Below are 27,269 nucleotides of genomic sequence, written 5' to 3' on the forward strand. Positions count from 1 at the left end.
CCTGAGTTTTTTTGTGCCTTTTTGTTGAAAGTCTTCAGAACTTTGGTCTTTCATTCTCAGTTTTTTTTTTTTTTTGGTGTAACTGTTTGTATTTACATATTACACGTCTGTGTTCCTGACCAGTTCCCATGATTGGCCAAGGAATAAACCTAGTATTTTATGGACTTTTTATCTTTTTGGTACATCCAGAGGGAGCTACATTTGAATCCGATTTCTGATTTCTTGGACATAGTATTTTAAATGTTCTGTAAAGTCCTATATTTGAAGGCTGTATTGTATTGTAAATCCATTAGCATAGCGCCATCCGGTGGATGCATAATGCCGCAGCAGCCCCTTTTGTAGCTTTTCTTCTTTGTGCCTTATAATGCAGTGCACCGATGTATGAAAATATTTTTAAATAGGCCATTCATTAGAACTATGCCTTACACTCCAAAGCTCCTTATCGTGCATAAAATACAGTATTTTAACGAGCATGTCTTTACCAAAGAATTTACAGTGTAGTACACATGAGTACCAACGTTTGGTACCTAACAATCCTATGGGCATGTTATGCTTCTTTCCTTAGGTCTCCTGATAACAGGCAGCATGAGGGCACATACACACAAATATGCCCTGGTGCAGACTAATACGAGTGCTGTAGTGCTTGCTTAATGGCGTGGAAGGAGTCATGCTAATGATTTGATTCTGCTGGTAGGCAAGGACAAGCCTTGGAATGCAGCAAGAGCGATCATAGACAGGCCTTCAGGGAAGGGCACAGAACAGGAGTGCGTGCGGCACAGTAATAGGAGCCCAGCCACTTAATAAAACAATGTCAACAGGCCTCTCACTCGAGACTTTACACACAGTGAATTAGAACGAGTTTCAAAGGCTCATTTTAAAGCAGCATTGCAAAGAACTCTCTTTGTGATTGCTGTTAAACTATTGACTATTTAAAGAGCTTTGGCTGCACCACACAGCACTTTACTGCCTTGAGTGTAGCACTCCACTGAAGTGATTCATTCCAATTTCTAGCCTTTTCAAATGAAAGATGGGATCTTCTCCATTGATATTTGTCTATCTGACCTCAATTATTTACTCTTCCCTCCAAGTGAACACACCTTCATAAAAGTGGTCAGTGTCCACAAGGAGAGTATTAGTGCCTTTTCTATACATGAAGAAAGATGGGTTGAGTGAGCTCTGTTTGAAGACGCAGTCATTTGGTGGATTGATGGGGATTTCCGGCTCCACATGGGAGCAAATCCGGTTTAATAGGCCTTGTTTGTCAATGGCTAATACATGACCTGAAAGGGAGATAGACTTCAACTGTCTTGATGTGATTGTAGGAGGAAATTTGACCTTTCCCTATATTGATTTATACTTGACCTTCCACATGAGTTTCCATCACAATGATTTGGCGGTTCAAAGGGAGGCTCTTTAAAATCTTGAGGCTACACTCATTTTTTTCTGAATACAATGCCTCTGGATATAAAAGAAATAGACTGTGCGTTGGCTTGTAGATAAACCATTTAAAAGAACCCCCAGTTGGCGGTCTGTTTAACGATAGAATCCGTGGGAAAATGTGTCCTTTTGTTCCATTTGAACAGGTGTCGTCACATTAAACCGAAGAGCAAGTGTTGTTCATGCAATTTGGAAGATTGTTTCCCTCATTTGCATTCCATATTCACAATGTATGCATTATTGTTTTCCTATTTGCGGGATCTCTTAAGAATACAAATTCTGAAACTCATCTGTATGCCAAATGTTTTGCCTTTAAAAAATGTGGGAATTGAGATACCTGTGGATAAATTGGTTCTCCTCCAGATACTGGCAGCCTTTGGCGATGTCTCGTGCTACATTGAGAAGGTCAACCATGGTCAGGCTGGATGGCTGCTCCTGAGAAACAGCCATACCAGTGCATTGAGTTCATACATTATTATACTTTTTTACATGAGTGCAAATAAAAGAGTGCATTTTTGACGTGCCACATGTTTGCATTAAATGTTGTGTTTTGTGTCAACAGACATTAAGTAGTCTGTGCGTGTGAAAATGAGTGTGATTGTTGTTTAGCTTCTCTCTCTCTCTCTCTCTCTCTCTCTCTCTCTCTCTCTCTATATATATATATATATATATATATATATATATATATATATATATATATATATATATATAGAGATGAGAATATATATATATATATATATATATATATATATATATATATATATATATATATATATATATATATATATATATATATAGTAAAATCTCGTTATATCGATATTCAAGGGAGTCCGAAAAAATATCGATATAACCGGGACTATCGATATATCCGACCCTGTTTGCATGTAATTTTCTCCGTGGGTGCATCGAAATAGTATCGATATAACCGGGACTATCGATATATCCGATATCGATATAACGAGACTTTACTGTATATATATATATATATATATATATATATATATATATATATATATATATATATAAAACTACACACAACATACCTTATTCTATGTATAATAAATGTGCTATTGTATTGTAATGAAAGAAATACACTGCATTGTATCATAAAGTCACTTTATTTACATTTGTGATGGTCATTTATGGCTTGATGGAATGGCGTTGGAGGTCGAAGGTCAAAGGGAATTGCTTTTTGGAAAGAGGCGCATTACATGAGGACTGCAATTAAAGAAATAAACTGTGCTGTAAAATAAAGTTTTATTTACCGTTATGATGGTCGTTGATGGCTTATGGAAGGAGAGTCACCTTCCATAAGGACTGTTGGTAACTTAACCTCTGGTGCTGTTCGGTCGTGTGCTTCTGCCGAATATCACTCCGCCAGCCGTGGTGGGTGTGTATTATGAAAATAGTGCTTATTATAAGGTTTAATATATATATTGTGCTGTCACGAGAGGGCAAATACATCCCCCTAAGATGGCTCCACCCAGAGAGAGTCTTGGCCCCATTTGGTGGAAGGCAGCAATTCAAACCACACACCTGTGGCTGATCAGTGCTTGATTGGCAAGCAAGGCTCTTAAGGCATAGAGCCTCTGAGTGTGGAGGCCGGGGAAGACAAGCTCGATTGCTGTGCTCTGTAGAGAAACTGATTGCTGCATGAAACTCATCGCCAGTTGCGACCATACGACAGACACTGGATTTGGACTCTTGCTAAAGGTGGCTAGGCTACCTGAGAAGGACGTCACGAGGGGTGAGGCCTAGAACCACATGGAAAAGAACTCTGTCTTCAGTTTCACCTCAGAATAGACTTTATCTTGATTTAAGTATTGGAAGAGACACTATTCAAACCTTTGTTGCTTGTGAATTTCCCCTGAAACCCTTTATTAAAACCTTTGTTTGTATCCAAATCTGTCGCCCATTGCGCTACTTGTCCTGTCCCGCGGAGAGCTAGACTCTCATGATATCACTATATATATATATATATATATATATATATATATATATATATATATATATATATATATATATATATATATATATATATATATATATATATATATATATATATATATATATATATATATATATATATACACCTTTCAGGTGGACTACAACAAAGTTTCTGAGCCAGGCCATTATGACCAACACACGTGATTTCTGAATAGCTGTTTTTCTTCAGGCAATTTCCAAATATGTCAAGGCAAAGTGTCCCACTACTTGTCCACATTGCATCTATATTTGCCACATGAACAATGACGAGCTACTTGATGTCTCACCACTCGAGGTCTCATATCCCTGAGGAAGGTCTTGAGGTCTCCACCAGTCATCAGCTCCAGCAGGATGAACCTAGGCATTTCCTGCAGACTGACCCCGACACAGCGCACAATGTTCTGGTGGCTGAATTTACTGCAGAAGCAAAAACATAGGGAATGAAAGCCCTGGATATGTTGACTTTGCTTGAGTAAATATTTTGGAGAATTGACTTGTCTAGTACCTGATGATTAGAGCCTCCATAAGGAAGTCCAGTTCATCTTGTTCTGAGCAAACCTCAGGGAGAGTCTAGTATTCATACAAAAACATATCAGCTCATTGGGAAGTGTGCCAAGATGAAATCTAAATTAAAGGGTTGTATTCAATAATCTAAAAAAAAATCAAAAGTGTTTTTTAAAGAAAAACAGAAGCATTTGGGAAAGGAGAGAGATCACCTTGATTGCAACGTTAAGCGGACTCTGTTCGCCAGGTATTCCCACTGCCAACCCCTCATACACTTCACCAAAAGCACCATGCCCAAGACCCCTGGTGAGAAATTTTTGTATCAAACATTTACAAACATGCATTATTTTGGGCAGAATTCTCTACTTATCTATGGGGAAAAGACATTAGCACAAAAGCCTTAAAATATTTCTCCAAACGCCAATTAACATAATTGTGATGACAATTAGAAGTTACACAAAAATGTCCAAGGGAAACTGAGAAGAGATGAGAATTTTCCAGAGCATCCCAAAATAAACTGCATTTTTTTGTTTGAACTATAAGGGGGCAAGGTGGGCAATCTTTACAAGACTATACACCGTACCAAAGTGTATGAAAAGTGTTAATAATGTAGTTTTGAACAGCTTCATGAACCATCTGTTGGATTCTTCTACACTGCATTCGCGGCATCACATAGAACTGACAACACATTGACATGCCTTTTCACAAGCATTCCTTCAACCAAAAATGGCATTTCGAGGAGTCAAAACAATACAAGTGGTTTATGAAGCAGCTTGAGGCTTCATTTTTCCATCACTAAAATTGAGCATGCTCTATCCAATATGATCAAATACTGACTGCTGCAAACATTAATATAATGTGTACTGTAGTTTTATTCACCTGGCGAGGGAGATGTTGCGTCGTGACACTTCCTTCAGGTCGTTGACTGACGCTGTCTTGCCAGCAAAGCAGTAGTTTGGACTATAGTCGGTCATAATGGTCGATGCCCGCAGTTTACTAAGCTTGCAGTCTGGACTCTGTAGCTCCAGCTGAATTGATTGCAGCTCTGTGTGTTTACGCCTGTACACTGGAGAGGTATATACATTTTTCTAAAATAACAAATCTTTCAACAACAAGCTTTATAATAATAATAATAATAATAATAATAATAATAATAATAATAATAATAATAATAATTGGATTGGATTTGCCTTTATTAGTCTCGCAGTGGAGAAATTTACATTTCACAGCAGCAAAGTTATGAAAGAAATGAAAGTAGAAAAGCAAAACACAGGAGCTGCTGGAAAGGCAGCCACTCTCTAATAATAATAATAATAATAATAATAATAATGATACATTTCATTTGTAAGCGCCTTTAAAAACTCTCAAGGTCACTTTACAGTCACAGGATCAGTTTTCCTGTGGGTGAGTAGCGGCAGCTACATGCGCCAGCGTTCACTCAAACCGGAATAACCTTCTTGTACCTAAAATGTAATACTGAGAAACAAAGAGAATCTCTTAACATTGTCTCAATAACTCTTTTTCTTTTTGGCAGCTATCAGCGTTCAGACTTTCAGACATTTGCCTTTCAAATGTCGTCCAAATGTAGAACAGTAACAAAAACAGTAAAAGCAAGATGAACTCACAGATGGAAACGACGTACTTAGGCAAATGGGGGTAAAGCAGCTGAAAGGATGATGATACATCCCTGATACCGCCCTGACCTCGGCTATGGACAAATTAGTCCAAGCGAGAAGAGGTAATGTGTATGTTTTTTTGTTGAAAAGTGTATATGTTGAGAGGACCTATTTAACAACTAGTGTCTACTGTGGAAGAGTTGTCGGCCTCCAGCTAAGCTCCCATCCGTCATTAGCACATTTCATTGGAGCACAGAGGTAGTCATTACCCCCTGCCTCGCTCGTGAGCATAGGTGGGAGTCTCAATACATGAGTGCGTGTGTGTGTGTGTGTGTGTGTGTGTGTGTGTGTGTGTGTGTGTGTGTGTGTGTGCGTGTGCGTGCGTGTGTGTGTGCATGTGTGTGTGTGTGTAAGCTTTACACTCCAACTATGAGAGGGCGCGTGTGTGCGCATGTGGAGGAGATGATGGCCTGATGAGTGGATGTCTGGCAATAATGGTCCGAGAGCTGTTGGGCAATTGCATGTGTGCACTGGCTGCAAGGCACTTTTGTTCTGACAACAATATATTAAGTCCTATCCAAGGGGGACCTGGCTGAACGTTGCAGGTGTGCGTCATTGTCATCGGTAAACTTAAAGGCAGAAACTTGAAAACTTGCAGTCTTGTAGTGGGGAGCCTCTTGTGTATACATTGAAGACCTGCTGTTGTTAACTCCAACAACTGAGCTTCATGACTTGGACATAATATTGCACTCTTTCAAGTCATTTTCATCACAGCCATAAAATAAGATTCTATCACGAGTAACTATATAATTGTTGCATTAGTGAGTGGAAAACAAGTCACATTGTTCTGTCTCTTTTAGTTTCTGATACTGTAGAATTACACTTTGCCATGAGCAAATCCTTTGTGTCTGCGTGTGTATTAGGGAAGAGAGTTATCGGTTGCACATGGCAGATGATAACTGTATACACTATCAATCTGAGGATATTGGATTGGATATGCCTTTATTAGTCTCACAGTGGAGAAATTTACATTTCACAGCAGCAAAGTGATGAAAGGAATGAAAGTAGAAAAACAAACATATACAGCATGCCTTTGCTTAAGGAGTTATTGTCAGACATTTCTTCGCGGCAGTAATTTTGGTTATATTGAAGCTGTCTCCTTGCATGTAAGTTCAATTAAATTGGAAACCAAAATGTTCTATTTCCCCATTGTTTGGTATACTAAAAACATTTTTTAACGTTTTAAAATGTGATATACATGCACATTCTTACAAACCAAAACATTAGAAGCATGGGCCAAACATGATACATTCCAATAGATAGTCAAGGAGAAAAATCACCAAACATTTGTCATACTTTACTGAATAACTTAATCAATACACAGTATTGTGATATCTGTAAAATCAGAAATTTGTTTTTATTTTCTTTATTTATTTTGCTAAGTGTTGCCTTGCATCATCCATCATTTTTCCAATGATGAAATGATCCATTAGAACGAAGGCGTCATCCAGCAACTGCAATGTATCTTGTATTCATCATTTCTTTAAAATTCATAGAAATGCTGCAAATACGCTAAATCTGACGAAACAAAGATGTGTTGACCGAGCAATGTTCACACCCAGAAAAATATGGCCTTTCCAGAGCTATTTCAAATAAACAATGCCATTAGAACTTGCTCAGAAATATATGTGTGACAGGAAATTGAGTGCCACCCTGTGTAAATCCGCCCTCTCTCATTTCAGTTTCTTTTCTTGTGCACCTATTTGCCAAAACTGCCCAAATGATAAGTGAGTGATTGATTTCCCTCGTTGATTCGACATGATCAATCGTCCAGAAAACTTGCAGACAAAAACTGGCTATTTCCAATGTGCCGGACTCACTGAAAATACAACATAAATGTGCACAAAGAGCTGCCCGTTCGGGCTCACTGGTTGCTGCGCTTGTAAATATATTGGATCTATATCCTTCCGGCTCGAGACTTTTGTCCGAATTAACTTCACAGTGAGAAGGAAAAACGACATGATAATGGGCAAAAGTGAGTGGAAAAAAGACTTCTATCGATTTGTGTGCCGTGCCACAGTTTTGGGGGAGTGTATGATAAATGAATACAGGCAGCAAGTTGCACATCTAAGCTCAGACCCTCCTCTTTCAAGTTCACATAATATCCCTGTATTTGGATGGGTTTTCACGCACAGCCAAGTTCTCATGCAAAAAGCAAGGATCCAGATAATTGAACAACATATAGTATAATTGTCTATAAAAACTGAACTTGATTGAAAAGCACCATTTCTTTATTATACAGGGACTTGGTTTGTATAAGGACGTCAGCACACTTCAGCTTCAGAGGGACCGGCTCCCCGGATAACTAGTCCAAAGTCAAAGTCAAAGTCAAAGTCAGCTTTATTGTCAAATATGCTAATATGCATGACATACAGCGCAGATGAAATTAATGTCCTCTCGGACCCAGCGTGCAAGACATGCAAGGCACTTATAACGTGGCTAAAAAGACATACAATTGACAACAGACAATACATGTAATTTCTGTATGTAAAGTGAGGTAGTGTCGTCTGGAAAGTGAGGCAGTGACGTATGTAAAGTGAGGTAGTGACATATGTAAAGTGAGGAAGTGACGTATATAAAGTGACGTAATGTAGTAATGCAAAAACAAACAACAAGAAAGGGTTGAAGTGAGGTCTTGCAGAAAAAAATGAGAAAGAACAAAAAATAGAGTTCAGGGTGATCATACAGCATGTAGCATGTACTCAGAGTTCGGTGAGTGTGGCAGGGGGAAGGGGCAGGCTGGGCAGGGCTGGGAGGGAGTTGAGTCTCCGGACTGCCTGGTGGCAGAAACTGTCCTTGAGCCTGCTGGTCTTGGCTCGGAGACTCCGCAGTCTCCTACCCGATGGCAGCAGGCTGAAGAGGCTGTGGGAGGGGTGTGTGGGATCGCCAGCGATCCGGATGGCTCTGCGGGTGAGGCGGGTGTTGTAGATGTCCTGAAGGGGGGGGAGAGAGACACCGATGATCTTCTCAGCTGTCATCACGATGCGCTGCAGAGTCTTACGGCAGGACACGGTGCAGGCGCCGTACCACACGGTGATACAGCTGTTCAGGATGCTCTCTATGGTACCGCGGTAGAAGGAGGTCGTCATGGGGGTCGGGGCTCCAACTCTTTTGAGCTTGCGGAGGAAGTACAGGCGCTGGTGGGATCTCTTGGCCATTGATGCCGTGTTGTGGCTCCAGGACATGTCTTCGGATATGTGCACTCCCAGGAACTTGGTGCTGCTCCCTCTCTCCACTGCAGCACCGTCGATGGTAAGTGGAGCATGCTGGGGGCGCACTCTCCTGTAGTCCACAACAATCTCCTTCGTCTTCTCCACATTCAGACGAAGATTGTTGTCCTTGCACCACGTGGCCAGGCGGCTGACCTCGTCCCTGTAGGCTGTCTCCTCGTCGTTGTTGATGAGGCCCACCACAGTCGTGTCATCCGCAAACTTTATGAAGAGGTTGGAGCTGGGTGATGATGGTGAGCAGTCGTGCGTGAGCAGAGTGAAGAGGAGGGGACTCAGCACACACCCCTGGGGGGCCCCTGTGTTCAGCGTGATGGTGCTGGAAGTGTTGTCGCCAACTCTGACTGCCTGTCGTCTCCCCGTCAGGAAGTCCAGCAGCCAGTTGCACAGGGAGGTGCTGATCCCCAGTTTGCTCAGTTTATCGGTGAGTTGTTGGGGGATGATTGTGTTGAATGCTGGGCTGAAGTCGATGAACAGCATTCTGAGGTAGGAGTCTCTGGTCTCCAGGTGGGTGAGCGCTGTGTGGAGAGCAGTGGAGATGGCATCATCGGTCGAGCGGTTGGGCCGATATGCAAATTGGAAGGGGTCATGGTTGGGCGGGAGGGCAGCCTTGATGTGGTTCATAACTAGCCGCTCGAAGCACTTCATGAGGATGGGAGTGATTGCGACCGGGCGGTAGTCATTGTGGCAGGTGGGGGACGACTTCTTAGGGACCGGGGTAATGGTGGTGGCTTTGATGCACATGGGCACAACAGCCTGGCTCAGAGAGGTGTTGAAGATGTCCGTGAAGACATCTGTGAGCTCCACAGCGCAGTCTCTCAGAACACGGCCAGGAATGCCGTCTGGACCCGGGGCTTTTCGTGCGTTGGTCCCTCTAAGGGATCGCTTCACGCTGTCCTGGGACAGTGTCAGCACCTGTTCGCCGGGAGGTGGTGGGGTCTTCTGTGCTGGAGTGCTGTTGTCTGCCTCGAAGCGGGCGAAGAAGTCGTTCAGCTGGTTCAGCAGAGTGGTGGAGTTCTTGCAGGTCTGTGGAGTGGGCTTGTAGTCTGTGATGGTCTGTATCCCACGCCACAGGTTCCTGGTGTCTCTGCTGTCTTTGAAGTGGTTGGTGATCCTCCTGGAGTGCTGTCTCTTGGCCATCCTGATGCCACGTGACAGGTTGGCCCTGGCTGTCCTCAGGCCCAGTTCATCGCCAGCTTTGTAGGCAGCGTTCCGAGCCCTGAGGAGCCTGTGGACTTCACCCGTCAGCCATGGCTTCTGGTTGGCCAGGATGGTGACAGATCTGGTGACAGTCACGTCATCCATGCACTTCCTCATGTAGGAGGTAACAGAGTCTGTGTACTCTTGGAGGTCGGTGTGGTGGTTGTAGGTGGCCGCTTGTCTGAACATGTTCCAGTCAGTGTTGGAGAAGCAGTCTTTGAGTGCCTCTGACGACCCATCAGGCCACACCCTTATCTGCTTTTTGACTGGTTTGACGACTTTGACAAGTGGCCTGTATGCGCGCATTAACATGATAGTGGAGTGGTCCGAAGCTCCTAGGTGGCGGAGGGGGTAGGCTTTGTAGGCTCCTTTGTGTGTGGTGAAAACATTGTCCAGAATGTTGTTACCTCTCATCGGAAAGTTAATGTGTCCATGGAGTTGTGGAAAAACACTTTTCGGGTTGGCATGGTTGAAATCGCGAGCCAGGATAAGGAAAGCATCTGGGTGGGCAGTCTGTTGCTCGCTGATGTGCTGGTAGAGTTCATTCAATGTCGCGCTCCTGTTCTTAACTGAGCCTGGGGGGATGTAAACTGCTACCAGCAGTATGGCACTAAATTCCCGCGGCAGGTAGAATGGCCGACATTTTATGACCATAAGTTCCATCAGTGGTGAACAGTGTTTGCATACCACAACAGCGTTGCGGCACTAGGCATCACTGATGTAAACACAGAGTCCCCCACCGCGAGTCTTCCCCCCCTCGACGGGCGCTCTGTCTGCCCGGAAGCTAGTTAGCTGGGCTAGCTGGATGGCACTGTCCGGTATGCTGTCGGTCAGCCATGTTTCCACAAACACAAAGGCACAACACTCACCCACGGTCTTGGAAGTTGAGCGGAGAAGTCTGATGTAGTCCATTTTATTGTCCAGCGAGCACACGTTAGCCAGCGTGATGGTAGGAATGCAAGGCCGGTGGGGGCTAGCCGCGAGCCTAATGCGAATACCTCCACACTTTCCCCTCTTCTGTTTCCTCATACAGCGCTTGTGGCGCCTCCACTCTGGGTTGGGTGCAGGAGTGGGGGTCGGTGGAAGAGTGGGGCTCAATGGACGAGCCGACTCCCTGTGCAATCCATGCTTGCGTAGCACTTCCTCATCCCGGATCATCACTAAAAACCCCTCCATTCACCACATCACTCCTGTCCTCCAAGGGCTCCACTGGCTCCCTCTTAAACTTCGTATAGAATTCAAGATACTTCTGTTTACATTTACAGCCATCCATAACCTGCTCCCCCGCCCCGATCTGTCTGACCTACTTCAAATCTCGGTTCCCTCAGATCCTCACCCTACCTGCACCTGTATGCCCTCTGCCCATCTCACCACGATGGGGTGCAGAGCTTTCAGCCGCTCTGCTCCCAAACTCTGGAACTCACTTTCACCCAACATCCGTAATATTGACTCCCTTCCTACTTTCAAATTCCACCTCAAAACCCATCTGTTTCAACTTGCCTTCATGGTCTATTGGTCTAGTTTAATCTGCTATCTTATTATTTGTCATTTTATTCATGGTTTTATTGTTCTATGTATTGTTGTTTTATTGTAAAGTGTCCTTGGGTATTCAGAAAGGCGCTTGTAAATTAAACTTAGCTATAGGATACAGCTTGTCTATGATTCATGATGTACACTAACAGGCGCAATAGCCAACATGAATTTTACCTTTGTCCACAATGGGGTGTAGAGTCCTTTAAAAAAAAAAAAAAAAAAAAAAAAAAAAAAAAAAAAAAAAAAAAAAAAAAAAAAAAAAAAACATTTTTTGGACTTTCCAGCAGCACTGGTGACAACCGCATCTTACTCTACACCAAACAACAACCATCACCTTTTATGTTAATGAGGAATCCAAACGTCAATGTTGTTTTGCACAGCCTTGTTAAGGGTATATTAAATATTTTTGGATATCATTCTGTACATGATCACGCGAATGACCAGGGAAAATATTGTCCAATTTGTAAATAATTCTCATGCTATACTTCCCATTATCAACAAATCAAAAGTGTAACAATGAGTGATGGCCTTATTTAGTTTTATGCAGAATGCTTTGCACAATAAAGTTCACCATTGACAACCCATTATTTGGTTAAAAGGTTGAAGCAGAGTTGAATCTTCTTTTCCATTCGGCTTTTCCCTTCAAGGGGTCGCCACAGCAAATCAGTGTCCTCCATCTTTAGAGGTTTGATCTGCATGTTTGTTTTGGCCAAGCTTTTACATCGGATGCCCTTCCCGACACAACCCTCTGTATTTATCCGGGCTTGGGACCAGCACAAGAAGACTTATGTCCCTTTGTGGCTACAGAACAAGCAACTCACTCAGTCAAAGGCTCCCAAACACAAAATGGTCATCGGCACAGCAACATTCAAAAAAACTATACTTATGCATTCACACTCACATTGAAAAAAAAAATATGTATATATAGTATGATATTAGAATATTTGTGTTCTTGCCATTGCATACAGTACATTAAAAACATGTATAGGAACATTTAGAAAAAAAAGTTATTGATGCTGTGTCCTAGTGTTCAAGTTCTGGCGTACATGACAAATGTTGTCTTGAGACGTTAGAAAAGACAAGCACTGCATTGCATAGAGATTGCAGTGAGGATAATTTCCATTTGCAAAGCTGGCTAAAGGTGGAAGATACATGATAATTTAGCATTTTTAACATTCAAATAAAATCTAGCATTGCCAAACATGTGTTACTTGTATCATGTTCCCTTCACCTCATTATTACCAAAACTTTCAAGCCTCTTTGTTGTTTGGGAGCTTTGCAAACCGATGTCAAATATAGGCGCACGGCGCAATATATATATTGCGCCTTGCTTTTCTTGCCCCTGCACCGTTTTGTGTGGAAACGTGCAGTATGGAAACGCCTTTAAAGTGTGATCTTTAAAAAAAGTGTTGGATATTTGATGTAATTTCACCGTCAATGCGACATTTACTTATCATGACGCCAGACACAGCCAGCAGTAGTGCAGCGATGAGAGCCGAAGTCCCAACGGACAGACCAAGCGCCAGGTGGGAGAGAGATGGCTGGGGAGGCAGTAGGGACACCTCTGCATGACAAGGGAAGAAAACAACATTCCATTTGTTCCCTTCCCCAAGAGATCCGTTCACATTCCCTTTGCCTTTCTGATCCTCTCCTTAATTAATGATGTGAAAGAGATGACACAACACACACATAAATTCCTCATTGAATTGACGGGGGGGGGGGGGGGGGGGGGGGGGGGGGGGGGGTCTCTTTGCTCTTATCCAAGCTGATGTACAAATCTGCCTGCCGGGAGTGACCATATTCTGATGGTGACCTTTTCTGACCGAGTGACATCCATTAATATGCCACTTGTACTTACATAGAATAGATTTGCAAATCACCAGGGCAAGGAGAAACTCGAGGTTGTGAAGATTTTTCTGGAATTGAAACACTGCATTTTAAATTGATTATAATGATATGAATATATGATAATATAATATGAAAATATCTCCCATATCAAATTATTCCAGATCAACATTCGTGTATTCATCTGAGATAACAAATCGTAATCGAAGAATATTGCAATTGAATTGGCTTGACAGAGGGTCACAATTAGCCCTTTGTTCAAGCTTCACCCATGACATAACTCATTTTTACTGAAGGTAGACACGGCTTAAATAGATAAAGCCACTTGCAAGAACGCAGGATCATTAATGAAATTTCCAAATCTGCTCAAACTTCACAAGGGACTCTTTTATCATAAATACTGAACATGATAAGAGATTTTATCGCACTGAAGCAGAGATAAATGACTTATCTTGGAAAGGGACTCAACATCTGGAGCAACAGTTGCTCATAACACCATTACGTACTGTGTGATTATTCCCAGTGCGCATGTGTAATTTTGAATGCATCAAAAACACATTATAACATTTACTAAGATAAAGAGTCACTAAATTACTAAGCCTCTATGACATAATTACATTTGCAGATTAATTCATTTTCTATTCACAGTCACAGTTCATTAAGATTCAATTTAATCAATTACAATGAGACCCTGGGAGGGAAAAGTGAGATGACACAAGCCTCGTACCTGTAGAGTTGATGCAGGACATGCCGTCAGGTGCCAGGATGAGGTCATCTTCACAGTAGCAGACAATTTTTGTGCTTGTCTCGTGACATTCGCCGCTCTCACAGTAACTACAGTTCCAAACTGGACTGATGATCACTTCACCATCTCTCTCCATTGCTAATCGACAAACACAGAGGGAAGGAATGTATGTGAGTATTTTTTTGTGTAGTGCAATCACAATCCAAAGTACTTGGCCATAAAACAACACTCTAAGTAGAGAAGATTTTTTTTTTTCTTCAAGATGGCACCTGAGTAGGCAGCCATCAGCAAGTGCTCTCACGAGCCTTGCTTTTTTTTTTTGTTTTTGTCTTGTTATTGTGTTTTCTTTTGTCACTTTATGCTGTTGTGCGTCACGTGGAACGGATACAGATTGTTTTTCAGCATTTTTGGCCACGACAATCATCAAGGAGGAGATTGTGCTGAGCGGTTGCGCCTTTCGGCAGCATGAATATGCCAGTACTGTTTTTGAATGGGAGGAATGTCGGAGCCATTTGACTGTCATCGCTGGACAGCTCTGGGGCCATTGTGCTTTTTTTGCGGCTGTAATGGGCAGCATCTTCACAGCCCCGCTTTGTTCAGTGGAAAGGTCAGTGCTGTTGGACAGTCTGCGGTTGGATGGATGCATGGCTTGAGGAGCCCGCGATAAGAAGAAAGCAGCGTCAGCGCAGAGCGCCGATGCGTATGTGGAACTGTCGCGGCTTGGAATTGAAGCGGATTTATGTGGGACAGGAGATGTGAGACAATGTCTTTTCGTCAATGGATGCTACAGCTTCGTGTTTGCTTTCAACATTTAGCTTGTAGTAGACGTACAAATTCCACCATGACGTCCCTGATCCACTGCTGACATGGATGCTTTGATTCTCTCCTCTTTCAACTAGAACTGCTTCATGTCATCACAAAGAGGGTACAGCAAGACCTGAAGAATGAATGACTCTGTGTCTTTGTGTTGTCATATTTGTTATTTTTTCAAAAAAAAACAATTCCCCAAGATGGCGGCGCGTGAACACGCAGCGGCTCCCCTCTCCCGGCAAATTGGAGTTTTCATGTTTATGTTTGTTAAGTAATTATAAGTGCCTTGCATGCTGGGTCCGAGAGGACAGTAATTTCATCTGTGCTGTATGTCATGCATATTCGCATATTTGACAATAAAGCTGACTTTGACTTTGACTTTGATAAGATACATTTGTAATGAATAAATCATCGTTTTCAGACAATAAAGTGCAATAGGATGATTTCCTGTGCTGTCCTTGATAATCTCTTTTGGCACACTGGTTGATCTATCTGATGATGACAGTGAATTTATCAAAGAAGTAATCTGCTGGAACATTTCGCAGAGACCACACCTATACTGATGTTGTGCCTGGATGGCAATATATAACTGCTAAATGAGGCTAAAGAGCAATCTGTATCCTGTTTTTGGGATGCCAGCCACATCACAAGACAAATGGGTCCAATATGGATTTATTAGGGTCTGTTTGTAAAAGCGTGGCAACACCATCACATTAATCTTTACTATATTGCCTTCAATCATTTTATTATCATGGGTTTATTATGATAAGAAACCGACGAGCCACAACATGATCATTTTGTGTTATCCAATACATGAGTTGAGATGCCCCCAGTGTGGCTGCGCTTAATTGGTGGGTGGAGCAGAACCTCACTGCAATCAGTCTACTGCATGAGTCAACAATAACCAATGGTTGCTCTTTAGAATGTGGCTCCAGTGGAAGGCATTTAGCATTCAATTTTGTCATCACCTCCAGAGTATTTCAGGTTGGTTATGTGCTTCTGTGACTTTTGTGTTTTTCTTTATCCCTTCCCGTAATTAGTTTCTGTTGAAGTACTTCAGTATTTTTTTTTTCATTTTCTATCCAGTGTAGATAGATTCGGGTTTTATTTGTGTCACCTGTACCTTCTTTCCACCGTGGCTCTGTCCATTGCCTTTTGCCGTTGTAGTTTTTCTTCTACAATGACTATTGTTTCCTTGTTGTTGTGAGTTTCCTCTTTATTTGTTGTGTAATGTTCTTACATGTGTTCACATTTTTAACTCTGGCCCAAGCATTACGCACACACTTTAGGAGTCAGGAACATGCTTAAAGATCACCTTTCAGAGGGAAGAGGTAGGGATCTCCAGTTGGACCAAAGAGAGATGTGCCATCATCACCATCATCTTTAGGATTGTCATTTAATGAGGTGTTACCACCTGAAAGGACAATTAACAAGAGATAAACTCACTATTACAATCGACATCCAATCATTGACATTACTGCCTGTTCTCATTACAGTTTCTGGAAAATAGTATCTGATTCTTGGAGAGAGAAAGTGTGAATCTTTGACTGGTCGGCAGTCAATTACAGTTCAGATATACACAATCAATATTCAGTTGAACGAGGATTCCTTTTTTTAATGTGGGAGGTAAGCGGCTGTTAATACAATTAGTTTTGCCACTGGAATAACTTGCAAAGTATATTTAAACCAGGTCAGTATATGTCTACTTCAGCATTACATAGGAGATGGGTTCCATGAAACATATCCTATGGAAGCAACACAGAGAGGAGAAAATAGGACAGGAAGAGGATCGTGAGCCTGGCAGTGTGACAGATTGGTGGTGCAAGTGATTCGGCAGTTCTAAAATACCTCTGGGGTCTTGACAGTGAAAATAAGAAGACTCTCCAATAAGTTAATCATAAGGAATGTGTCGTGAAAGTAGGCTCACGGCACATCACTTGGTCCAGCAGGGGTGTCCATAGAGATACGTGACTGAACACGATCACACAATGAATTTTAGCCATCTGGTGTTTGGAGTCCCAGCGCAGGCAAAATTTGGACAGGTGGATATGGGCTCATCCACCCGAGAGTAATCGGTGGGCCATGACGGCTCTCTCGTAGGAAACCATTTGAGAGGACTGAATACATTGCCAGGCAAGCAGCCCAATCGGATCACCGCCGAGAAGGTGAGACTGGGATGGGTTAAATACCATGCCAAGCCTATGACCAGTACACCCTGCTATGACTATTCACCCACAAAATCAGAGCTTTGTAAAAGTACATAATGGGGTGCATTAAAAACGGTAGGAGCCAAGCCTCCCTGGCCTTGTATCCTCATGGGGCAGGTCTGATGAGTGGTACTGTGCTGTAATTCCCATAAACGTGATGACTGTGTCTAAAAGTGTATTGTGTCTCAAGTGTCTTGAGTATTCATCATGTTGGTTGAGGATATATAGGTTCCGGGGAGTTTTGAGTTACCGGTGGTCTTCAATTTTCACTCCACGTGCCCGTTTATTCATCATAAAAATTATGTGTAAAAATGAAGTGATTATTTGCTATCCATTAGCTAGCTGGCTAGCTATTAGCTGTCTAGCTGGCTGGCTGTAAGCTGTTTAGCTGGCTAGCCGTTGGCTATCTGGCTATGTATTAGCTATTTATTAGCTATCCATTAGCTAGCTGGCTAACTATTAGCTATCTAGCTGGCTGGCTGTAAGCTGTCTAGCTGGCTAGCTGTTGGCTAATTGGCTATCTATTAGCTATTTATTAGCTATCCATTAGCTAGGCGCATGTAGCTGCTGCTGATCACCCACAGATAAACTTTATCCTGTGACTGTAAAGTGTCCTTGACAGTTTTGAAAGGCGCTTAGAAATCAAATGTATTATTATTATTATTATTATTATTATTATTATTATTATTATTACTTTGTGTAAAAGGCGAAATTTCTGCCAAACAAGCATGCCCAATGCTTACGACACCCTAAGGCTGCATTCCACCTTCAGATATTGCTCAACATCCCAAACCTGAAGATTCCAGTACTCAGGAGGCTGATGGAGTACCCAAAGGTACACCTGAAGTGGTTAAACTGATGATAAATATAGAGGAACTGTGAAGAGTGAATTTGAAACGATCATATGCCAAAACAGCATCCACATGAACCACGACATGATCACTCCTTACTGAGCTAATTAATACTACTACGGAATTTAATAGAGGGCAGACCTCTGCCACATAAAGTGGGAAAATGAAGAGCATAGGCTGTCTGTGTTTGTGGTCAACAATAAATAGACTTCATTGATCTTTTATGCTTGGTAGACATAATCTTACACTGTGGTGGAAGACATATTAATGTGTTAACTGTGATGTAACTTTTTCCGAAAAATATTTTGCCCAGGTGTAACATTAATATGAAAAATGACAACGTCAAAATGAATCTTCTATCAAGAACACGGACATTTTGACACTTCATATAAAGTGATAGACAAAAGTCTCTTTTACTGACCTCGGTAGCCTCCACCACCTCCTCCAGCAATACAGCCACCTCCACCACCCCCAAAGCCACCTCGTGTCTGCCAGAACCTTTGACAGGCCTGTCCGCCTTGTCCCCCCAACAGCAGAGGTCTGCCACCTTGACTGACAGGAGCACTGGCATTCCATCCTCCACCCCCACCTGTCACAACATACAACATACATTACGTCTCGTATGATAAAGTAATCAAAATCATATTTGGTGTGTGTCTGAGTGTAATGACCAAAGAAAAGGAAATTGGATTGAAGAGTATGTTTTTTGTTCCTTCAACCTTTCGGGGACAACAGTAATCACAGTGCACAGCTTATCATTTTATCAGTTTGTAGGCTGCATAAAAGGGCTAATTATTACCAGTTGTCTTTTTGTTGTTGTTTTTGCTTCTGAGATATGGTATAAAAGGGGTGCACCGTCTGCCTGTCCTAATAATAATTGAGACTATGGCGTTAAGAGATGTGACATCAGTAGTCAAAATGATTATCATATTTGTGGTGCAGCGCTAAAAGGCAATTGCTAAGATTTGCCAACTAAAAGGGAGAATATTCTGCCAAAATATCACAATAATCTCTCTCTCTCTCTCTCTCTCTCTCTCTCTCTCTCTCTCTCTCTCTCTCTCTCTCTCTCTCTCTCTCTCTCTCTCTCTCTCTCTCTCTCTCTCTCTCTCTCCCCCCCTCTCTGATTTTCACAGTTTTTTTTTGGGGTAGTGTGGTTATCACGCAGGTTTCTCAGTGCTGAGGTCATGAGTTAAAGTCCCACTCCGGCTTCCCTGTGTGGAGTTTGCATGTTCTCCCTGCCCGCATGGCAGGCTGAGTGAACACTCTAAATTGTCCTTAGGTGTAAGTGTGAGCGTAAATGGTCGTTTGTCTCTGTGTGCAATTGGCTGGCATCCAAGTCAGGGTGTCCCCCGCCTAGTGCCCGAAGACGGCTGAGATAGGCTCCAGCAACCCCCCACAACCATAGTGAGGATAACACTGTATGGATAATAGATGGATGGATGGCTAGTTTTCTATGCAGTTACCCAAATATATACACTAAAAACTACATCTGTACACATTTTGTTCAATTAATCCTTTGATACACCCTGAAACCTGATAACGAGATAAGCTGTAAGGGTTCATATTTGTCGGACACAAGACAAAACTTTATTTTCTTAAATGCAGCATTTTTTTTTTACCAACGAAGAGATGGTTGGTCTGACAGCCATACTGGAACAAGATAAAAATGGGTGTAACATACCAGCAGCATTTGACTTCCCATTGCGACCTGGTTGGGCGAGATCATAGTCCATCTGTTCCAGCTGGCTCTCTGATTGGCTGCTGTAGCCTCTGCCCCCTCCCCCACCAGCGATGATGAGAGGGATGTGAAACCGACTGTGCACCTGGGTAATAATAAGATATTATTTCATGAGCGCTGGAAGTGTCCGGATTTGTTGCCATGTCAACATCTTACCTCAATCGGTGTGATTATGAGGACTACTAGATTGTAGAACTAGTTCTAAGCTATTGTGTAAAATGCATATGTGTCATATGCTTCAGTTGAAGTTTCTTACAGGGTGCCCTTCAAGTTCCTGAGGATAACATTCTTGAGTGATCTTCTCACCTTGAACACATAGGTAGCCCCACCGCCTCCTCCTCCTCCACCCTGCAGTTGAGTCTTATTCAGTAATGGGGCGGTCTGTTCCAAGCAGATCTTGTTCAGCATGGTGTTAGACTGTGAGGAAAGAGGCATTGAGAGAGCTTACAAAGAAATGATTCCACTCGGTGCTAGTTGTGTTAGGAAGGACTGATTAGTTGTTGAACTTCAATGGCAAAGACAAATAGAATAGGACAGTTTTCCCCGTTCCACTATTTACAGTCATTGTAGCACTGTGACACTGCATCTGGATTACATAGGGAGTCAACATTTCCTGATTGAAAGTCATACAGTGTCCGAGGTAACTTTGATCACACAGAAAAATAATACAGGCTTTTGATCAAAATCAAAAGTGACATTGTCACACAGCACACAAAGCATGGAGACATGTTTGAGAAGCGGAGCTGAAAAGGAGAGCATTTTAAAAAAACATTTCCAAGTTGTTGTGAATCACTTTTTGCCAAATTTTGATGACTGCATTTCTATTACTATTTATTTTGTGTTTTTGTCCCTGAGAATTTTTTTTCCTGCGGGTAAATGATACAAACATTTTACATAATTGTTTTTTTTTTTTATCAAGGAATGAAAAATATTCCCGAAATTATGAAATAAAGTGAATATAACAAGTCGATAAACCCCCTCATCGAAAGCATTTTTTTCTTTTTTTGTTCAATCATACTAAGACAAATAAATTTACATTTGTTTCCAGCGGTAGTGTGAGTGAACATATTTCATGAATCATCAACTAATCTCTGGGCAAGAAATATGAATGATAAGTATTGTGAATGGGTCCGATATCTCACTAATCTGCTGCAGAAAAAGGTTAATGGTTGGTTTTGCTGCTAATGTTTCGAAACATATATTTTGCTGTATACTGTACTGTATGCAATAAACACACCAATAATATTTTCTCCAGAGCTACACAAATATACTCATATTAGCTTGAAATATCTAAAACGCCCTCAGACAATGGTGTACTGAAAACGCATATTTTTTCTTGTGGCTATTACAGTATATATCCAGTTTGTATAAAAATGATGTGTCTGTGAGTCCTACCTATATGAAGGTTAACAGGAACATAGTGTTTGCAAAGATAAATACCAAAAGAATGTTATGCCTCGATGCTGGACACTCCTTCTGGTTTTTTAATTAGGCGTGGATGCATGTCACCATTATCACCAGTTATGGATTTTTCGTGTACAATCTGCATGCTTTAATAAACAATTTCTCCGGAAAGTACTGCATTGTGAGGGGCAGGGGATCATTGCTGCAGGCCTAAATGTAAAAGAAAAGACAAGGGAAAGAAACCAAAAATCCTGAAGATACAAAACGGAGAGGAGTAGCAGTACTTTGCATTGCAGGGGTTTCTGAAGAACTACAAAGGGTCCTATGGCAACAAAAAAAATATCCTACTTATTTCAAACCGATAAATACTTAATACGATAAGACCGCCACAGTTATGGGAATTTGACTCACATTGGGACATGCATCCTCTCCTTTTTGACCAACCAGGATGTAAAGCAGCTCTCCTTTCCTCAGCAGAAAGTCACCAGCGATGTAGATGCCATGCGATCTACTCATGGCCATAACGCTTCGGCCGCCTGCTGCACCAGAGGCTGTGATCCTAACAACACAGCCATTAGGAGGACAAGCAAAAAATAATCAACATTAATTCATATCATTAACAATGGATTAACTGTAACCTAGAAATAACTCTGACCCTCATGAATATGTACAACAAATAAATTGAAATGAAAGTGGGAAAGTTGCCCTTTTTGTTCATCCTTTAATAATACGTAATTGCGCTTCAGGGCGCACAATTGAGCTTCAACACACGTACGCAGACCGGTGTCATGCTTTCAGTTAAATGCAGACACACATAAAGCAAATACATACACTTTCATCACGACATTCATTTTAACTGTCACATTTCTACCATCCAGACAAAAATAAATGATTGGTTTTTGGAAGTGCTTGAATATTGCTCTTCCCTGGTGGTCATGCTCGGTGGAGAGAGAACACTGCCTGGTGCTCGGTGTCATGATCTGGTTGGCGACCAACGGGGTGCGCTGTCGGCCCCGCCTGCACCTGCACAGGTGCTGGTCATCCCGATCAGATTGGCGACCAGCGGGTAGCGACGTCAGCCCTGCCTGCAGCCTCGCAGGTGCTGGTCGTTTAATCACTGACACTTAAAAGGACACCCGGCACGACCATCCGGTGTCGGTTCATTGTTTGCTGCTTGTTTGCTGCATGCATTGTGTATGTGTTTGTTTAACCTTGGCGGACTTTTACACTTGGTTTTCTTTTGATACTTTGTATTTTTTCCATTCAGATGATTTTGATGTTTTACATTTTGTTCCTGCTGACTTTATTTTAATACAATTTGTCAAACAACCTCCTGCTCCCTCCGGCCTGCTTTTCTGGATCCGCACCCGCCATCACCACCATGCAAACCGTGACACTCGGTAGCTACCTCAGCTGCTTGACTAATGACTTGGGAGAAGCAGAGCTCACACTCATCTCTGTGGCCGTCTGTCAACTTCATTTACTGGCTCTGCCAGATAACCATGCTGCACTGAAGATACAATTTTGAAGTTTGGAGGCAAGATGTGTTTTTTTTCTCAAAACTCTGGGTCATGTGTCATGTAAGGCATTTAAAGACTCCAGACTCAGCAGAGTTGAGTGGGCAGTGAGGTGAGAACTTCTCCGCAGACAAATGCTTCATGTTTTCAAAAAAACTACCACAGGACACATATTGATGCCTGCCTACCGTGATTAATACTACAGAATTCCAGTATAAAACAGTTTACAGTTTGAGGACAATGGGCTTGGGCTGATTATTGATGTATTTTTTAAGCCTTTTTGAAATTGTTCTTCTGTTCTCCATTGTACTTGAGCAACCTTGATGCTCTGCTGCTGCACACAGGAGCGGAAGAAGTAGGTGAGAGGAGGAGGATGCATTGTTATGAGATGTTCAAGTATGGCTGTCCTTGCGAAAGACATTTTTAGTGCGAGCTGTACAATTATGTATTTTTTGAGTCAAGGCTGTAGTCGCTTCAGTACATCTCTCGAACCGTCCTCTAAGTTCACAATATATATATATATAGTATATGTATAGTAACATATATGTATAATAAAAAAACAAAAACAACAAACAAAAAAAATGATCCCAACAAGTCCCTTTCCCCCATTTCTTTAATACATATCTCAAAAGTAAATATCAGTGTCACATAACATGTACACCCTTGTGCAAATTAATTGCACCGCCCTGTTATTTTGGCATAAATATGATTGTTTACATTTTTTGACAACTCAAATGATTCAAATGTGCATTTTAGTAATAAGTGTGTCCTCCCTTGTTCTTTATCACCTCAGCAATGTGTTTTGGCATGGAATAGACCAGATTTTGACATCTGTTGATGATGGAAGGGTCCCTGTACCAGGTCTTAATTATAGGACAAAGTAGCACTTTTTTGTTGTGCAATCTTTCTCACACCGACGAATCTTGATTATTGACCATAAATTCTGTATCGGGTTCAAGTCCGGTGAATTGCCAGGCCAATCCATTACAATAATGTCCTTCTGTGCAAAGAAATCCGCAGTGTTGTATCCATCTCGTTGAAGAATAACTGATTTATAAAACAAAAACCCCTTCTTTTTATACCCGACGGAAAGGGGATTAGTACATGGTAATCCATTAATTATCCAATCAGAGGCCTGGTAAACAAGTAATTGGGGAATGTGGTTGGTCAAGTATACCACCCCTATCGTGGCAAACATTGTTCTGAACTTTTCACAAGCTTCAGAATGATTTAAACCAGCAAACAGTCAAGATCACAGGATGGTGCAATTAATTTGCTCAAGTGCTCACAGAATGGCATGGCATTGTCCTTGGATAATTCACCTTAGTACATCTATGTGTCCTTCCATGTGTGTTCTTCCATCACCGTTTGGTTCGGGGCCGCCACAAAAATGGACAAAATCCGACTTCAACGGACAGTTAGGACGGCAGAAAAAATCATTGGCACCGCCCTACCCACTCTCGAGGACTTGCACACTGCAAGAATCCAAACAAGGGCGCGGAAAATCCTACTGGACCCTCCGCACCCTGCCCACCACCTTTTCCAGCTACTCCCCTCAGGCAGGCGCTACCGATCCATGCGCACCAAATCCAGCAGACATTTAAACAGCTTCTTCCCCCAGGCCATTAACTCTTTGAACTCTTCAACAGTAGCCAAAATGGAACTGTATAGTGCCACTTAGCAGTTTTTTTGACGACGATACTAGTGCAGCGTGTTCTACCGGAAACAAGTTCCTTGTGTGTTCTACATACTTGGCAATAAAGATGATTCTGATTCTGATTCTGATGTTCTAGAAACTAGAGAGGTGGAGATATGCCCTCGAAAGGAGAGGAATGAAGATCAGTCGCAGCAAGACGGAATATATGTGTGTGAATGAGAGGCATCCAAGTGCAAGAGTGATGCTCCAGGGAGAAGAGATAAATAAGGTGGAGGATTTTAAGTACTTGGAGTCATCTGTCCAGAATGTGGAAAAGAGGTGAAGAAGCGTGTCCAGGCAGGCCGGAGCGGCTGGAGAAAAATGTCAGGTGTGATGTGTGATAGGAGGGTTTCAGCTAGGATGAAAGGACAAGTGTATAAAACAGTGGTGAGACCAGCCATGATGTTTGGACTGGAGACAGTGCCACTGAAGAAAAGACAGGAAGCAGAGCTGGAGGTAGCAGAGCTGAAGATGTTGAGGTTTTCTTTGGGAGGGACCAGGTCTGATAGGATCAGGAATGAGTACATTAGAGGCACAACTCATATTAGAGGCTTTGGAGAGAAAGTCAGAGAGGCCAGACTGAGATGGTTTGGACATGTCCAGAGGAGAGAGAGTGACTATATCGGGAGAAGGATGCTGAGCCTTGAACTGCCAGGCAGCAGACCGAGAGGAAGACCGAAGAGGAGGTTTATGGATGTGGTCAAAGAGGACATGAAGGTAGCTGGTGTAAGAGAAGAGGATGCATAAAACCGGGTAGATGGAGGCATTGATTCACTGTGGCGACCCCTAAAGGGAAAAGCCGAAAGGAAAAGAAGACTATGAAGGGATGTTCTGGTGTAAAGTTTGGCAATTTTTTTTTTCAGTAACAATGATTCAAAATTTCAAGTTACACCTTCATGGATTTGGAAGATTGGCTGCATTCACTTGTCATGGTTTGTATTTTTACTTTCATAGTTTGTCCTGCAATTTGTTCAAAGAACATCATCATCGTGCTGCAATTCAGAAAGGAGAAGAAAGCATTGCATCTCACAAAGGAAAAAAAGCAACACAAAAAGTGAAATGTGTCAGTCTCTTTGGCAAAACTCGACATTCAGTGTTACAGTGTTCATCTCTCTCTCATCTCTCATTTTCCGTACCGCTTATTCCTCATTAGGGTCGCGGGGGTTGCCTATCTCAGCTGTCTGAATTGGTTGCCAGCCAATCGCAGGGCCGATTACCACCGACTACCGGGCCGCCACTTATAGTTCATGTTCCCTCTAATGTTGAATGTGTCGCAGCATTCCATCAAACTCAAACAAAGTGTGCCTTGGACCAAATTCAGCAACATTTGACACATGCGTAGTGGACAAATCAATATATACAAAGATTGAGATAATAACAAGTTACATCGTGGAGAAAATTGAAAAATAACTTCAAAAACCCATATAGTTGAACAGAGATTTGTAACGCAAATAAATGTTTGTCTTATTTCACCGCACTGGTCATTTGAAGCCTAATGAATTTGGAAGGAATAGTAAAAAAACTAAACAAAAAAAAAACACACACACAAAACAAAAACAAAAAAACAAAAAACAAAAATAACATGGCAAAATACATCTAATAAACATGCACCTTTAAGCTTTGACCATGATAAATTACATTTAATTTGGGTATTTTATATACCATTTTGAACAAATAATGACTGGCCCCTACCTGTATGTTCCAGTTTCAGGGACCTGCCACACCTGGATGCCTTTGAAGGGTCCCCTGGTGCCCACCGTCACATTGATTTTGCTGCTCCTATAGGAATTGAAGCACTGGGAAGGAGTTGGACCTTCTGGGCCGCCAGCACCACAGGTGGTAAAAATCCATTTTTTGGCTGAACACCAAGGAGAGAGCATAATATTAAGAGTGCACCAAGAGTGCACCATATATAATAATAAGAACAATGAGCAAATTGTTAGATATATACACAATGAAGCATTTCAGTTTTTTTAAATAATGAGCAGTTAGATAATGGCAACACCTGCCTCTGAATGAAGCGGCTGAAGAGGAACACATGCTTGAAGAGCAAGTTTAAAAAGCCAGTTGAACTGTTTCAAGGCGAACTTGTTCTATTTGATTTGGAGCCAGTTTTCATCTGATCCACAGTGCTCGCATTTGTTGTCTGATGATGGGTGAGCAGAATTTGAAGACCTTGATTATATGAAAATGTGCTGTGGTTCAAAGAAGAGCACGCTTGTACACCCTTCCTTTCTTTTGTAGATGATCACTTTTGGAAACATCATATTTTGTATCAAATGCTTATCTCTGTCACGCGCTCACCCATGTGCACACCCACATGTACAACAAGAGCTCACATTGAGGTTAGTGATTCAGAGTGAAGCAACACAATCTCGAATGACTTTTTCAGTCAGAAAAGGATGAGTCAGTTTTGAACAGATGAGGAGGTGAGAAGTGACTGTCTTTTGCCAGGATACTGGAGCATAGATGCAGATAAGAAGGAAAAGCCGAAGAGGAAAGTGTGTGGAGGTGAAATTAGGGTGAATAAAAAATAGCAAAAGGAGAGCGGAGTGGGATCTGACGAAGCTGAGAGAAAGACATGGATTCGTGATAGGCCGTATACCTGAACTCACAAAGTGTCAATAAATAAAAGCTCTTTGCAGTGGGAAAGAAAATGAAACATAAAAGACCATGTTGAGATACAATGGAAGGAAAAAATGAAGCAGAGAGCTGACAGAGGCATTTTGTTGGGGTTAACCATGAAGTGTCAAGGGAAGAGAGCAAGATTGTTGGCTTGACAGGCTGGCAGAATTAAAATCCCCATCAGGCTCAGCACATGGCAAAACGTCAGGCCGACAAGGGGAGACAGCAGACACTTGGCGAGTATTAAGCACTCCCGGTTGCCCTCGAA

General features: G+C 42.0%; 1 protein-coding gene across 1 annotated transcript in view; it reads right to left on the bottom strand.

Moving 5' to 3' along the window:
* alk (ALK receptor tyrosine kinase) overlaps positions 1-27,269 on the bottom strand; it is a 498,990-nt gene that overhangs the window by 21,617 nt on the left and 450,104 nt on the right. Inside the window, exons 12-24 of the mRNA XM_089004720.1 lie at positions 26,069-26,234; positions 21,575-21,722; positions 20,066-20,176; positions 19,703-19,844; positions 18,443-18,610; positions 16,279-16,377; positions 14,136-14,291; positions 13,014-13,127; positions 4,807-4,993; positions 4,140-4,230; positions 3,929-3,993; positions 3,711-3,840; positions 1,775-1,872 (exon numbers count right to left, since the gene is read on the bottom strand). Of these exons, the coding sequence (XP_088860846.1) occupies positions 1,775-1,872; positions 3,711-3,840; positions 3,929-3,993; positions 4,140-4,230; positions 4,807-4,993; positions 13,014-13,127; positions 14,136-14,291; positions 16,279-16,377; positions 18,443-18,610; positions 19,703-19,844; positions 20,066-20,176; positions 21,575-21,722; positions 26,069-26,234 (1,675 nt within the window). The remainder of the gene's footprint in view (positions 1-1,774; positions 1,873-3,710; positions 3,841-3,928; positions 3,994-4,139; positions 4,231-4,806; positions 4,994-13,013; positions 13,128-14,135; positions 14,292-16,278; positions 16,378-18,442; positions 18,611-19,702; positions 19,845-20,065; positions 20,177-21,574; positions 21,723-26,068; positions 26,235-27,269) is intronic.

The sequence above is a fragment of the Hippocampus bargibanti genome, linkage group LG09 (genome assembly GCF_051943395.1).
Source record: "Hippocampus bargibanti isolate YZ-2025 linkage group LG09, ASM5194339v1, whole genome shotgun sequence".
Taxonomy (NCBI): domain Eukaryota; kingdom Metazoa; phylum Chordata; class Actinopteri; order Syngnathiformes; family Syngnathidae; genus Hippocampus; species Hippocampus bargibanti.